Source organism: Pollicipes pollicipes, unplaced genomic scaffold, assembly GCF_011947565.3.
Source record: "Pollicipes pollicipes isolate AB1234 unplaced genomic scaffold, Ppol_2.1 Scaffold_4881;HRSCAF=5763_pilon_pilon_pilon, whole genome shotgun sequence".
In the NCBI taxonomy this organism is placed as follows: domain Eukaryota; kingdom Metazoa; phylum Arthropoda; class Thecostraca; order Pollicipedomorpha; family Pollicipedidae; genus Pollicipes; species Pollicipes pollicipes.
In genome coordinates, this window is record NW_023596576.1 from 37,102,402 (window position 1) to 37,117,036 (window position 14,635).

The 14,635-nt window shown below is 50.6% G+C and overlaps 2 protein-coding genes across 2 annotated transcripts in view; both read right to left on the minus strand.

Annotated features, from left to right (window-relative positions):
* The window catches only part of LOC119100328 (proteasomal ubiquitin receptor ADRM1-A-like), a 17,504-nt gene extending 6,965 nt beyond the window's left edge, over positions 1 to 10,539 (minus strand). Inside the window, exon 1 of the mRNA XM_037223432.1 lies at positions 10,498 to 10,539. Within this exon, the coding sequence (XP_037079327.1) occupies positions 10,498 to 10,539 (42 nt within the window). The remainder of the gene's footprint in view (positions 1 to 10,497) is intronic.
* LOC119101174 (protein couch potato) overlaps positions 10,367 to 14,635 on the minus strand; it is a 37,025-nt gene continuing 32,756 nt past the window's right edge. Inside the window, exons 6-8 of the mRNA XM_037224455.1 lie at positions 14,232 to 14,401; positions 13,533 to 13,711; positions 10,367 to 13,043 (exon numbers count right to left, since the gene is read on the minus strand). Coding sequence (XP_037080350.1) covers positions 13,030 to 13,043; positions 13,533 to 13,711; positions 14,232 to 14,401 — 363 coding nt within the window. The 3' untranslated portion in view covers positions 10,367 to 13,029. The remainder of the gene's footprint in view (positions 13,044 to 13,532; positions 13,712 to 14,231; positions 14,402 to 14,635) is intronic.

The window sequence follows — 14,635 nt, forward strand, 5'->3', positions numbered from 1 at the left end:
TAGGCATGTTTACGTAATTTGATAAAATAATGTCCCTCATGTAAGGTATAGATGTTAACAACACACAGTAGCTTGCGAAAACATACAGAAGAAGAAGGTGGTACATTATATTCATAACTTATTCCTACCTGACCACAACTTAATACCTGTTGAAAAGTGCTATCAGTGAAAACACTCAGAATACGTTACCAGCTTCTAACTAACCGTAATTGCAGTAAATAATCCCAGTTGGTCTTTCTTACAGGAGTCAACCCTTGAAGGGTATTTAGCGGGCCGTGCCCATAGTTTCACAACGGGAAGGGAGCACTGACAACTGAGTTAAGGGCGCGATTTCTTACAGGTGGTAACACAACATCTCACTGGCTTGATCTTCGCGTATAGCTATCTGGAATTTGTTATTGGCATTTCATCACGTACACACCAACACGGATCGGGTAGGTCGGAATAGATTGCTTTAATTAAGAATTGGGTAGATTAATTTCGCCACTCCCGAAGGTTCTATCAGCATGATTTTCGAACGGCATATAACCGCAAAACTTTGCATAGCTATGGGCCATGCAGCTTTTTTATAAAAAAGATGTGACCTGTAAGATTTCTGACTTAAGGCAGGTCAAAGCCAGGCCGTGGCTGTCAGCGAACGGAATTGCTAGGGAATCGTCCATTTGATGCGACAACAGAGTGTTGTACAAAGTCACACATCTCTGAAATATTCTTAGAAAAGAAAAGAAATTGAATTGAGGATTATATTAAACTTCATTGACCTAGGGTCAGGTGTGGAGATAAAAGCGAGGTCAAAACCAACCTGCGTTTTTGCTGGATGGTTGGCTTTGTGGGGTAGTTTCTGATGCTCATTTTGAATTGTTTTACAGCAGGGGCCACAACAGTCATCTTCCATGGACTTCTTACAGTTCAAGGCTGGTCACTGACAAAATGACACCCATCAACACTTTTTTCGGAACGTACCGCTTAGCGCAAACCTTAACGATCATTCAAATTTTAAGCATCAAAGCAATGTCTTAGGCCTTTTCTATGACGTAAGCCGGTGCAGGGACCCCTCTTCGGGGTGTGTGCTGGGCGCTCTGACGGGTGTCCCACCAGAGCCCTTCGGCTCACTTGTGGCTGGCGCATACAGCCTGCACCAGACAGAGCGGGGCGTCGCGAGGATGCAGGAAAGAGCAAGACAGAGGAGAACAGGGCGGATGAGATGCACTGTTCGCGTCATCTGCCAAATGTTATGTTCACATGAAATTTGTTCGTTACAGCTTACATCAACAAAGCCTCCTTCAAGGCGGGATTTTACTTCTCTGGCGCAATGGTTCTCTTGAGCTCGTGTACGTTCTTTCTGATGAACTTACAGGAAGAAACTGAAGACAATGAACACCGTCACTTCATGCGCGACAGTGGACAGACAGCTGACGACTGGAAATCTATCCTGCCGCCTGTCGGTTAACCAAGAAGTCAACCACATCGGGTGCAGATGTGTGCGTTTTCGCCGGTGGATGGCAGTGCGGGCGCTTCGCTGAGCAGGAAGGAGGGCGCCACCTCTGCGGCAGGTGGGAAAGTCGATATCATTCGCGAACTCTGTGGATGTGCTAGGAGTGGACCTGGTAGAGAGGGTGCCGGACGGCCTGACGTGCATTTCGGAGGAAGGACTGCTCGAACAGATGGGTCACTATAGCTACCTCTTTCCCCGGCGACTGCATAACCAGCTGTGATAAGGTGGAGGACTTCCTCATCTCGTCAGGAGTTCACGAATCTGCGGGGAGATTGTGACGGTATGTTCCTTCAGCGACCACTGCAGATGACCGGCCATCTCAGCAGAAGTGAGCCAGATTATGTTGGTTACCTATGCTCAAATAAGGCAACACATGTCAATTTTAAATATAACTGGGCTACGGAAGCAGCATCGATGGCTGTTAGTTATTGGTCCTTAGAGGGTACGTTCCACATTTGTGTAAGGTTTTGAGCTGAAATAACCGTCTTGAATGTTGTGTGTTCATGTTGTGCAAGGAACGATGACGTTATCAATCAATGACGCATTGAGGAACATAATTACTAAATACAGAAACCGTGCTGTCTAGAACAGTCTTTTCCACTTAAAACTAAGCCATTTGTTATAAGCGAGCTTATTTCGTCATATCGTTTCCACATCTTCAAGTGTGGAACATTGCCTTTAAGGGCGCATCGACTGCCGAGGTCAGCTTGTGCCCAGACGTGGCCCAGATCTAACGTGATCAACAAGTGTACCAGAGGTGTTATGTGTTCGGGTGTACCTGAGTCAGCCGTCAGATTCGACTATGGGACCAGACTGGATTTCAATAGTTCACGACTGGGGATTAGGAAAGAAACCCATTGAAAAGGCCGTCCTGTGTTTACGTGACATGATCACCACATGTTTTTATCTATCGGTAATGTTATGTTTAAGTCATAAGCGCCGCGTGCAATTTAAAGAGCGACATCTCGTGCTGCTGTGTTAATAAACTGCATCTACAGTCTTGTGGCTTCTTACGCAAGGCTGAAGCATTGGCGACTTTGCATGCCATTGGTCCACGGATGCAGGAGCAGGTGGACCACTCGAAGAGAGGCTCTTCGTGAAGATGCACTAATAAAATGTTCTTGAATGCGAACATTTGACAACATTCATACATACACACACACACACACAAACACACACAACACACACCACACACACACGCACACACACACACACACACACACACACACACACACACACACACACACACACACACACACACACACACACATACACACACACACACACACACAAACATACACACACACACATATATAGATACATATATACATATATATATATATATATATATATATATATATATATTCCTCCTCCTCTCTTCCTCCCTGGCTCAAGCATATATATATATATATATATATATATATATATATATATATATATATATATATATAGTGTGTGTGTGTGTGTGTGTGTGTGTGTGTGTTGGTGTGTGTGTGTGTGTGTGTGTTGGTGTGTGTGGTGTTTGTGTGGTGTGTGTGTGTGTGTGTGTGTGTGTGTGTGTGTGGTTTGTGCATGTGTGTCGTTTCACATGGACATCATGTTTGCCTTCATTACAATTTGAATGAACCTGAATAGTCTATGGTTGGCAGAATTTCTTTGGTTCACGTCCACCAATAGAGGGGAAGGCTTGATGCCAGGGAGGAAGAGAGGAGGAGGAACAGGGGCAAACCTCTCCGGCTTAATGCGGTCCTATACTCCTGTACTCAAGGGCGAGCTCCTTGACCAAAAGCCACTGACAAAGTGCTTCTACATTGAATCGTTCCAAACGGGCATCATGGATTTGGTTAAGTTATATTTCATTCTATTGCATTGACTCACCTCACGTATGATGATTTACCTTATTCTGTTTTAGGTAGCACAACCGCATCCGAACTGGATTCTGTACAGTTGATAGCCGTGTGTAGATATCCGCTTATCAACGTTGTCAGCACATTTTGATAGGGTTGCTGTTATTTTTATAATATTAACAACGGCCATCTCCCTGTCTTGTGTATTGCAGAGTTTCTAGAAATATGGCAGAAGTGTTTTCCTTTCATAGCTGGTTGTGTATTCCTCCTTTTGTGCTGCCAGAAGTGCCTGATTGTTTTCTTCTGATTGCCTACCAAATGTTGTTGATAACATTTTTATCCAACAGAAAACTATGATTTTCAAAATTAGCTCAGTTATCCCTAACTCACTGTCGTGTGATTGTGTGGGATGTGCGCCCTCGCCCCTCGCTGTCTTCCGAGCTCTACATCTGACTGGGTGCCGGGGGGAGGGGGCGTCACGTGACCGCTGGTTTCCCGATTCGCCGAGGGTCAAGGGTCGGCCGCTGAGGCGGCGACAGGAACCCGACGCTCGCAGGCGCCGGTCGGTTTTTGGCCGATTCCAGGCGAATACGCGCTACGTTCTCTTTCACTCACCCAGGATACCATACCCAGAATACCCTGAACACCATTAGTTTTGCGACTTGCCCTGGTCTACGCTTCCCCAGAAAAACGCTGCCATGATGAAAGTACTAAAATGCAAAATTCGTTTCCCACAGGGGCCGTGCTATGGTCGCAATGCTGCACACAACACTTTCCTTGAAAGATTACGGTGCAAAATTTGCAAAACTTAAACAATTTTTCAGCGTTGATGTCCCGACGGCACAACTTTCATAAACGATTGTCGGCTAGAAATTCTGTCCAGAAATTTCAAAACATACACCACGTATGTTGGTGGCTCATGTTCTGATAGAATTGGTTTGTGCTGACTTCAAGCGCGGTCTTGACTGCATGGATATTTATGATGCCAGATCTCTTCCTACCGAAAATGTTTGACACATTAAAAAGCAGCAACATCCGGTGGCATGCCCAACGCAGACCCAACAAAACAAACACGTTAAGATGCCTGGCCGCGTCCCTCTTCATAGTTATGCAGTACTGACGGTGCCTGCGTGCCTAAATGTGGTCAGCGATGAGTGATTCTTGATTTTAAGGATCGTCAAATCCAGTCTTGTCCACAGCATCTATATAAACAGCAATGGCGCAGCCAGCATCCTACGCCCTCGACCGGTTCGCACTGCTGGTTGCCAGGCCTGGTATTTTCATAGAATTTCAGTGAACTTAAGGCTTGGACTAAAGAAACAAATGTCCATAAAGAGTCTCGACTCACATAGTAAACTCATTCTGAGTTATGCTGTTTGGCCATTAAATGCGATCGAAATTGCATTAAAATATTTATGTCCTTTTCAAAGTGTTTGGTTGATATTAAGCATCCTTGGAACAGTTTGCAAGGCTCTGGAAAAGTTTCAGCTCAATAATCTATTGTAAAAACGGCTAGTTATCATGACTTGAGGGAAAAATCGCGGCAAAGAGGAGTCGACTAATGTCAGTTAATGTCATGCCAAACCCAGGGCAGACCTCGAGGTACGTCACGACATCTAAAGGGACCATGTCCTGCGTCTAAAGAGACCTGTACTACCAGCCAGCACCCATCACATTCCTTTGCTACTTTTCATGGTCATCATCACTATGTACATCTAGCTGCCCTTCAGTGTCTCCGATGTCCATCTGCTCGCTGGTGCAACGGCTAAGGTGAACGTAGGAAGCATACGATTTCTACCTCACACTTGCAGTGGTCTGCACGCCGAAGGCCTGTGCTGTGGCTGTTGCAGTTGCAACGTGCAATGCTGCATGCCAATCTTTCAACCGTGCAGCTACAGGCCACCTCATCCAGAAGCCCCTTAGTAGCAATTGCCGCTGTTGAGATCACCAGCACGCTAGTGGATATTTCAACGCTTCAACCAAAGTTGGCCAAATCTCTAGCTTTTCTTCTTCGGGAGGGAGTTGCGGGAGCTTCTTCGGGGGGGGGGGGGGGAGGAAGGGAGCTAGGAGTGCAGTGGGCCAGTCGAGTCTCCGAAATTTCAGCCAGCTCTTTTGCGGTCTCAGGAACTGGATGGATGACGTGGTACAGCAGCTGACCGAGGTCAACCAACATCTGATCCGCTGTTACTGCGATCTCGTCAGTGTCGCCAGGCGTTCGCGCCCGCCAGTAGCTGCTCCTTGGCACGCTGGGGAAGTACTTCCTCTGTCCCACATGTCAGCTCAGTAAGCGAGCACAGTTGTGGTGATCTGCCACGGAAAAATACGGCAGCATTGCCTCGAGACAGGGCTGCTGAAGGAGGAAGACATCACTCCGCCCTACACGGGGAGCATGGGCGCAAGCAGTGAAGACTTGAAGAGGCATTTCACTCACATAGTTCTGTTCTATTTAGCTGTCTTCAGGTAGTCTCTCAGCTCTTGGTAGGTATTTGCGCCTTTAAGTACAGCCTCTGCAGCAGCACGGGGATGGCAAGGTGCCTCCTCTGCGACTCAACCACCAGGTTATGCAGCTGCAGCACCACAAGGGGCCTTCCAATCTGAACGCACCTCAGCTTCCGACAAAAGCCCTGTCCGCTGAAGAGCCATGGCTTCAGTCCACTGCCGTCAGGTTCAGTCAGCAGTGAAACGCGGCATGACTGTCGGAAGCTCACAAGACTGAAAAGCCAACCAAGAGGACGTGATTCAGCGCACAGCAAGGCCGACTGGTGGCAGGCTCCACCCTAAAACCTAAGTGATCGTGGTGTCCGGGCCGATGACCGACTCGCTGCCACAGCCAGACACCCTTCTGTCTACGCTTGTGTGTCTCGAAAGGGCTCTCAGTGTTCTCGGGATGCGGCACGCTTATTTCACAGCCGACCCCCATTTGTAGCTAACTGCATACCTATCTACCTCATACTGCACTCATGCGGGCATGATGCACACTCCCATGAGTATTCTGGCCTGAGTAGAACACTGATGAGGGGATCTTTCGTGGACACAATGACGAAGGCAGCGTTTGGTGGCGGCATCACCAGATTGGCAGACGGGAAGACATGAATCAACGCCCCAAGGGCTGCCGCCTCATGAGCGTCGTGGTGCTGTGGATTTTGTAGTTAATGGCAACAAGTCACACAAGGAGCTGAGAGACTATTTGGAGTCAGCCCGAGAGCACCCGACCGGGAGGATGTGGGCAGGCGCCTTGATAGAGGGGTGGTGCACAGAAACAGCACACAAATGATTGTTACAAGGCACATGGTATTGAGCGTCGGCAGGATGTAGATCAGTCATCCCCACTGAACGTAAGCGATCTCACTCGATCCCAAGAGGCCATCAATCAGCTACTTAAACGTAATTTCATCGCGTTTTTTGCGGTTTTACGTATTTTAGCCTGCACCCAGATGCGTGGGTACAGCTGTCTTTCGGCTCACATTGCTTCCCAGACAGCAGGGTCTTACTTAAAATCAAAGTCAATATATTGGCATTTCATCAACTTTTTGGGAATCGCGATAAGAACACGCGAAGTTTTTCTTGTTTATTGTCTCTACTCCTCAACGCATAGTTACAGTAGCATCGAATAATTCATACAAGTTTTACCTTCGACTTTCGATTTGGACCTTGGCTCTGGCCCGTATACAATAAGTTACGGCAGAAATGAGCTACCCACCTTCGAAAACCCTTGGAAGCGATATACCACGATACTCCAAGTCGTCCCAATAAAACTTTGAAATTTGACCGACAGTGAAGACGGTGGCGGCCGCCATCTTGAACTCTGAAAAATACGCAAAGTTACATAGGTAGCATTTAAACTAATTGGGATATCCTAGTTATATAGATCATAATTCCGTGAAAACGTTCATGGTCGTCGACATTGCCGGGTCTCATATAGGAAGAATAAAGATGGCAACTCGACTAAATAAGTCAGGAAGATATGAAGCTATCTTTTTTCCCACAACTTTAGCTCACAAACCTTTTTTGGCAAGCTCATGGCTGTATAAGAGAGACAAAACCCCCGGTGACCCCGGTTCATATCCGCCGGAGGTTAGCCTGCCGCTACTGGTGCTACGGCTTCAAAGTGTGGCGGGCCGCCAGGCGGCGGACGCGGTGCTGGAGGCAGCCGGAACATCGAATTATTCATACAGACGGTGTAAGATCCGTTGGCGGGAGGTGCATAAAGCAAGAGAGCCGCTCACGCATGATTTTATGGAATCATTACGCTGTGCTTTCCAAGCCTGTGCGGCAAGTCATTAAATGCAATGGCCTGAAAAGTGAGGACATACACGCGACACTCATTCGGCGCAGGGCGGCAAGAACATCGCACTGTCTAAACCGAAAACGAGCAAAATGCTAGTGGCAGATGTATATATCCAGCTGGCCGATTGCGTACAATTTAGCGACGAGTATGATGATGTCCGTAACAACCTTAAGCGCAAGGACTTTGCAATGCACCCCGATCTTACACGGCCTCGCGCCCTAGGTTGTGCCGCGGCTAGCGGTGCGAATGAATGGCGAGCGTGTAGAGTCTGTTGTCTGCTGCAGCTATTTTTCGCGCTTGATGCGCCCGATGCGCCGCGTCCGGTCCGTGCCCGGTATCTGCATTCCGCCGCGCTCGGTCTGTAACCGCCCTCGGTGCCGGCCGTGTTCGGTTCGTACCCGCCTTCATTTCGCCGCGCTCTGTCTGCCTGTTGCGAGGCCATCCATACTCGGTCCGCACGTGCTCACGGGACCGACAGTTCCCTGTCTGCTCGTTCCGCTCTTTCCCCCGCTCGTTCCTCGCTCGTTCTCTATCTACCTGCTCAGCCACCGTGAGTGTCGACCTACGTACGTTGCGTTCGTAAAACGTTCATGTGCGGTGCTATGTTTAACGTCAAACTGGCATGCAGGTAGAATTTTGGACGGCCAAACCGAACGATACACGATAAATGCATCTGTGATAACTTTGTTTGTAGCCAGAACAGCGCTAGCTGTACAACTGATGAATCTCTGTGTGTATACGGGTGGCAGTGTGCTCCATTAATTGCATTTACTCCATCCCTGGGCATAGCCTGTTAGGGCAGCACACCCAATCAAAGGGGCAAGAAGGGCAAAAATGGCAGCACATCCAAACAAATAATGGGTAATGCGCGCGCGTATGTGAATCTGGTTCATGGCTGGCTATGTTTTGGCTTGTTCAGTCTTCCGCAACAACAAAATTAGCAAGACATGGGCTTTCGTAACAAAATATGGGCTTTCCTTGTTTCATACAGCTCTACGTAACACCGAGCTGCCTATACTTGTAAAAAAAGGATTTTACGATCAGAGCGTAGCATATGTGTGCCGTCTCCCACATAGGCGCAGGGGCGACGGAAGTTCTAAGTTGGTAAGGTTGGGGGGGGGGGGGGGCACGAAGGCCATTTTGGTTGCTTTTCCGGTCAAGGCCATGCAATGAATGCTTAATTTTAGGAAACCTGTTGAGCTGTTCCTCCTCCCTAGTATAACCGCACCCCCACGTAGGCGTATTCACTTCCCTCGCGGATGGATTTTTGACGGCTTTGCTGAATATTAGCTCGCAAAGCACATGCTTACGCTTTAATTACACCTGAGCGCTTCACAGATATACTCACGTATCAGTAATGATCTACTTGTTACTGGTAAGAAGGTAGCCCGATATTCAGGCTACAATCTCCAACAGCCCACGGGTGCTTGTTTTCGCTTTTTACACTGATTGAATTTGACCACGAGGTTTATCTACTTGTGATTAGCACATCGAGCTTCCCATTAAATTTCACGGATTCGGTCCCTTGGCTGTATGGATCTACCCCTTACGGGTTCTTCATTATCTGTACAAAGACAATCCGACGTCCCGTCCGCCCACTTCTGCTGCAGATCTCGCGTAAGGGTTTACAATTTCAACGCCGATTTCATCGTTATGGTTGGCCTTATAGGCTTAACGCATCATTATATTTGGCGTTAAATGCCATACGATTGGTCAAGCGGACATATGCACCTGCCGCTAACAGTTTGTTCCTTATCGATACGAAGAAAACCCGATGCTCCAGCCGTGATATCTAGTGGAATTACTGTGCACGTTTCCACTTCCCATGTCTTTGCACTGTTCTTCATGAATAGTGGGATAGGCTTGCAAGGCACAGCATAATATCTGCGATTAAATTCTGCTTAATTGGCTCGCTGGTCATATGCGCCTCTCGCTAACAGTTTGTTCATTATATGTATGACGATGTCCGATGTCTCTGCGGCTAGCGACCGCGCAGCGTTTAAATCTCGGGCACCAGCGACGTCACCGCCCTCTACAAAGCAAGTGAGAATCCGATGGCTCGTTATACCCCACTGACTCACATTAATTCTCTTATTAAACGACTTCGAAAGTTCTAATGCGAATGACACACTCAGTGGTTTGTGTTCCAGGCAACCAATGAATCACGTCGCAGAAGACGGCGACCATCAGTCAATGACATCATCAGTCATCACGGCAGTCATGACATATGACGGACAGCTCTGAAAGCGCATTTCTTCCGAGCAATCCTTTCTTGCATTCGTCGGACGGAGTCTTTCACTCCCGTTTTTCTCTCGACTTTCGACGAAACTAGCAGCATGTTGGATGCGCCGCTCCTCTGGACGACGTTCATGTTTATGCCAAGTGATCGACGAAACGGCATCCTTCCTTTCGTGTGCGTTTTCACAATTGATTGCTAAAACATGTTGGTACAACAATGTGTATTTAGCCGCCTTTCACACCATCTTGAACCCTATTACAAAACTAGGTCAAACATGCCGACAATCATTGACTAGGCTAAGGTACTATGACATGTCAAATTACGTTTTCACGTGGAGAGAAACAAATGGAATATTTGTGATATCGAAGCGTAACTTATATCGATCTAATCACAACGCAGCTGGTCTCAACACCGTGACGCAATTAAAGACATGTCTTGATCACTTAGCGCATGTTTGCAGGATCGGGACATCAAGTATGCAAGACCCAAATGCATGAAAATATGTTTTTTAACGAATCAAAAGAAAATATTAAAATTGGTTCGAGAATAGTTCGCTAGTGCTCGAGGCATCAGTGCTGTTTCACGGGAGGTAGCGAGTGTAGAACACACTCCGAGCTGGAACGCCTACTCTGGCGGCCACCTCCAGAGCCTGCGGAGCCACCAGAGTCATACTGCTGGGACGACTGTGGCTGTTGACAGTCACAGGGGCGGGGTGGGGCACAGGCGTCAAATGTTTGGAACACGCCGGGTCATATATGGGCTGCTACTTCGGGATATTGATAATATCATCTGCTACTTCACCTACGAAAGCAAATAAAATGGATGCGGTGCACCATAACAGCGTGTCATTGCCGTGTCTCAACAAGTGAAGTACTCGCACTCGTCGCATTACAGATGTGTAGCGCCCAGTGACTATCAACTTAAACTCTTTGGGATGCAGCCTTCTGAGACCTCTCACTCAGAATAATAACGTCTTACTTCAAGTCGACACCCGCTACCTATTTACATGGCAAACTCAGCGGTGCGCGCGAGCCTCTAGTTAACTGGTTTAACAGGAGGATCCTTACTTGCGATGCACTTGCGATGAACTCCGCACTAGTCTACTAGGTAATGTACATGAAGGTATCGCCTTTTGAAAGGTTGGAATGCTCAAAGCTTACTGCAAGCAGCGTTGAATTGCAAACCAGCGCCAAATGAAAGGTTTGGAATGCTTCACATACTCCCGAAGGCGTGTGCACAACGCACACACGCACACACAAGCAAGCAGACACACAAGCACACACAGACACACAAGATCGCTCGCAGCACGTCCTTGCATCGATGGGACAGGCAGGTTGATATGCATGAATTTCCCAAGTGAAGGCCTCTATTCAGTGTTGATCAATGAGCAGGACTATCAAAAGCCTCGGAGCGTAGCGCGCATCGCTCATTATCGCTGCGTGTTGCCCCAAACGGAGCACCTCGCGAGCGCGCACATCCGCCGAGATTTCCGCATGAGATTCGAAATCCACCCGCAGACGCAACGCAAGCGCACACGGCTTCCATCAAGGTCTGCACCCGTCTAGCTACCTCGGAGGGAGACGACTGATATGTTGGGTTTCCGTAAGGTACAAAGGGAACGTACCTACAATTTAATATTACATGGCCGCGCTGTCATCGCCGTCCCAGCGAAGCACGCGGACCACTCGGCTGGCAATTACAAACACTATCCACATACGGGCCTTGCAGATACCTACCAGCCGAAGATATCAAGTTTTAAGGCAACGCTCGGCGTCCATCGGTAATGTGTCTGATGCCGGCGCGCCGATCGATGCTGGCCGGCCGGTCTCGCGCCGCACGTCTGACCTTTGCGTCGCGGTCGATGCCGCCCGCGGCCGGCTGACTGCGTGCGGCGTCTCACACCGGCCGCGCCTCCCTATATCACAAACGTCTGTGGTCGGCCGACGAGCGCGCGCCGCGCCGGCCGCGCCCTGCAGCTACTGTGGACGGAATCAGGACGCGGGACGGCCCGGTGACCGGAGACGAGTCGGCGGGACCGGCAGGTCGCCGTCCCGCCGGCCCTCCGCTGCCAGCCACGGCGCCGCTGCCGGACCAGACGTCTGGCCCGGCCAGTTCCTGCTCCGGCGGGGCAGGCGGCACTCTGGGTGGGCTGCGTCGCGAGCGAGGGCAGCCGACGCGCACGGACCAGAGAGGACGTGCGACCAATGGGTCCCAGTACTGCAGCTCCAAGCGGACAGCTTTAAGGCTTCGATAAGTATGGGCTCATGGAGTGATATGTGAGTGTGGTCTGCTGGCGTTGAGGGGAAATCAAACGCGCTGGGCTTCGAGAGAGAGCAGCATGTGGTGACGGGAACACTAGCAGCTAGCAAGCGGCAGCAAGCTCTCCATCGCCGAAGAGCGGGAAATGCGCTGTTTTTGACTTTCCGAAATCGAGGAGCATGGAATGAAACAGCTTGAGGTTTGGTGGGAAACTACGAGATAGTCCGTATGATGTGCGGTGGAAATCCAAAACGTTGAATTAGTACACCCTTATTTTCTGAGGCACTTTTCCTAGCTGCGAGCTACTCAAAACTCTACCAGGTTACCAGTTAATCTGTGGGTTATTGCGAAATACATGGAAGTCACGTTATAAGCTTACCTAACGTCACTTCATTCGTATCAACAGTGGTTTCAAGTTCGACACGGCATTGTAACGAACGCCCATACAGAAAATACAATTTTACAGAGCATCAGTCTATAGTAGTCCAAGGCCGGCATTGATATGTTAGCGTGTATGCAAGGCCAGAAATCGGTCCGGCCCGCGCCCGACCCGGTCGGGGTCCGCCGACGGCCGCGCAGACGCTGAGGGCTCCGCCTGGCGCCTGAAAGACTAACAGTCGGACGCAGCCGGCAGCAGACGCAGCAGCTGCGGCTGGCGGCGTTCGGCAGCTGCAGCCGCAGCTGTCGATGTTCGGCAGCCGTGGGTCGGATGGACGCACACGGCGGCCCGGCCTCTGCACCAGGAGGAGCCTCAGGCCGGCAGGGGAGCCGGGGGGAGCCTCGGGTCGGCAGGAGCACCAACAAGAGCCTCAGGCCGGCGGAGGCACCAGGAGGAGCCTCGGGTCGGCGGAGAAGATTCGTCGTCAGCCGCCCGCTCACTGCAGCACTATGTTGGTCAGCCTTAATCTTGGGTCCCTGAAACCGAACGATGTGGTGATGGAGGCGCACTCAGCCGACCGAACTGAGCACGCATCCAGCCGTCGTTCTGACAGGATGCTGCTCAATGCCACGGCTGCGGGGTGGCAGGGTGGAGGTTTTCAGAGGCGGTTAATGAAATCTGTCGTATTAGTGCACCGTATCAAAGACCTGTCATGATTACAACACATTAATATATATATATATATATATATATATATATATATACAAAAAATATCCATTAATATAATTTATTACAAAGGACGGTCAATAGAATAATGTTGCTATACCTCACTAAAGTGAGCAACTCAGGGTGGGTTACCCCTGCGCGCGGCGCACCGGCGGACATACGACAAATGGGCACTCAAACACAGAGCAGCCACGCTCCATGTGCCTGCCCTTTGTTATGCTGCTGGTTTGCGATCTGCCATTTCAACCAGACAGCTTCGTCAAAACCCAGCAAATGGGACGCCACAGACCGCTGCTCACCGTTGTCCACCATTTTGGTCTTGGCGTACTCGATTCGAATGCCGCCTCGGTCCGGGCACAACACGAAGCCCTGCAGCATCGCCATGGCGACGGCCGCGTGGTTTGTGTCCTGGTACTCGACGAACGAGACGGGCGAGCCGCCCTTGGTGAGCATGCGCAGCCGCGTGAACCCAGGCAAGCTGTGAGCGGCACAGGACAGGGTGCGTCAGCTGGGTGCTCGCGCCGGGTGGACTGCACCAGTTAGTAGGGTGAGCCCGCTCACCAGCGCCTCTCGACGCCCCAGTCAGCTGACGCCGAGCGGTGGGCCCGGCAGCATCTGCTGTTTAGCTGAGGCAATGTTTTTAGGTGAAAAACGCGGATTTGAGTAGAAATGAAACACAGGCTCGTAGATGTCGATGTGGGCTGTGTTGTGTCTGTGGGATTATCTGTCCGGGAAACGGGATGTTGGGTAAGTTTGGAAACCAGTGAGATGCCACTCTGCAGGCTTGCCGGCTCTTGAGGCGGCTGCTCGGTGAGTTTGCTGGCAGTTAGTGCGACTGACAGCCGGGGATGCCGAGTCACACCACGGGTTCGAAGCACAGCCCGACCAAGACCAGCGCCTCCAGGCAAGCCTCCGCTAATGTGAGCTTCCACCAGTGCAGCATGGCGTCTACTCCGCCCCGCCGTCCGATCCCGGCTGTCCAACCGGCGGCGTCTCACCTGCCGAACACCTCCTTGAGCTCCTGCTCGGTGATGGTCTGGCCGAGGTTGGCCACGAACAGCGTGGAGCAGGGCGTGTTGCCGGCCAGTGAGGTGGGCGAGCCGAGGCCGCCGTGAGACAGCAGCGGCAGCGAGCCCATCGTGTTCAGGCCCGACAGCTGCAGCTGTGTCTGCGGGCAAAGGGACGGGTCACGGCGGGGTCACGCAGGACTCCACGGACAGCTGCAGCTGCGCCTGCCGGCAAAGGGACGGGTCACGGCGGGGTCACGCAGGGCTCCACGACAGCTGCAGATGCGCCTGCCGGCAAAGGGACGGGTCACGGCGGGGTCACGCAGGGCTCCACGACAGCTGCAGCTGCGCCTGCCAGCAAAGGGACGGGTCACGGCGGGGTCACGCAGGGCTCC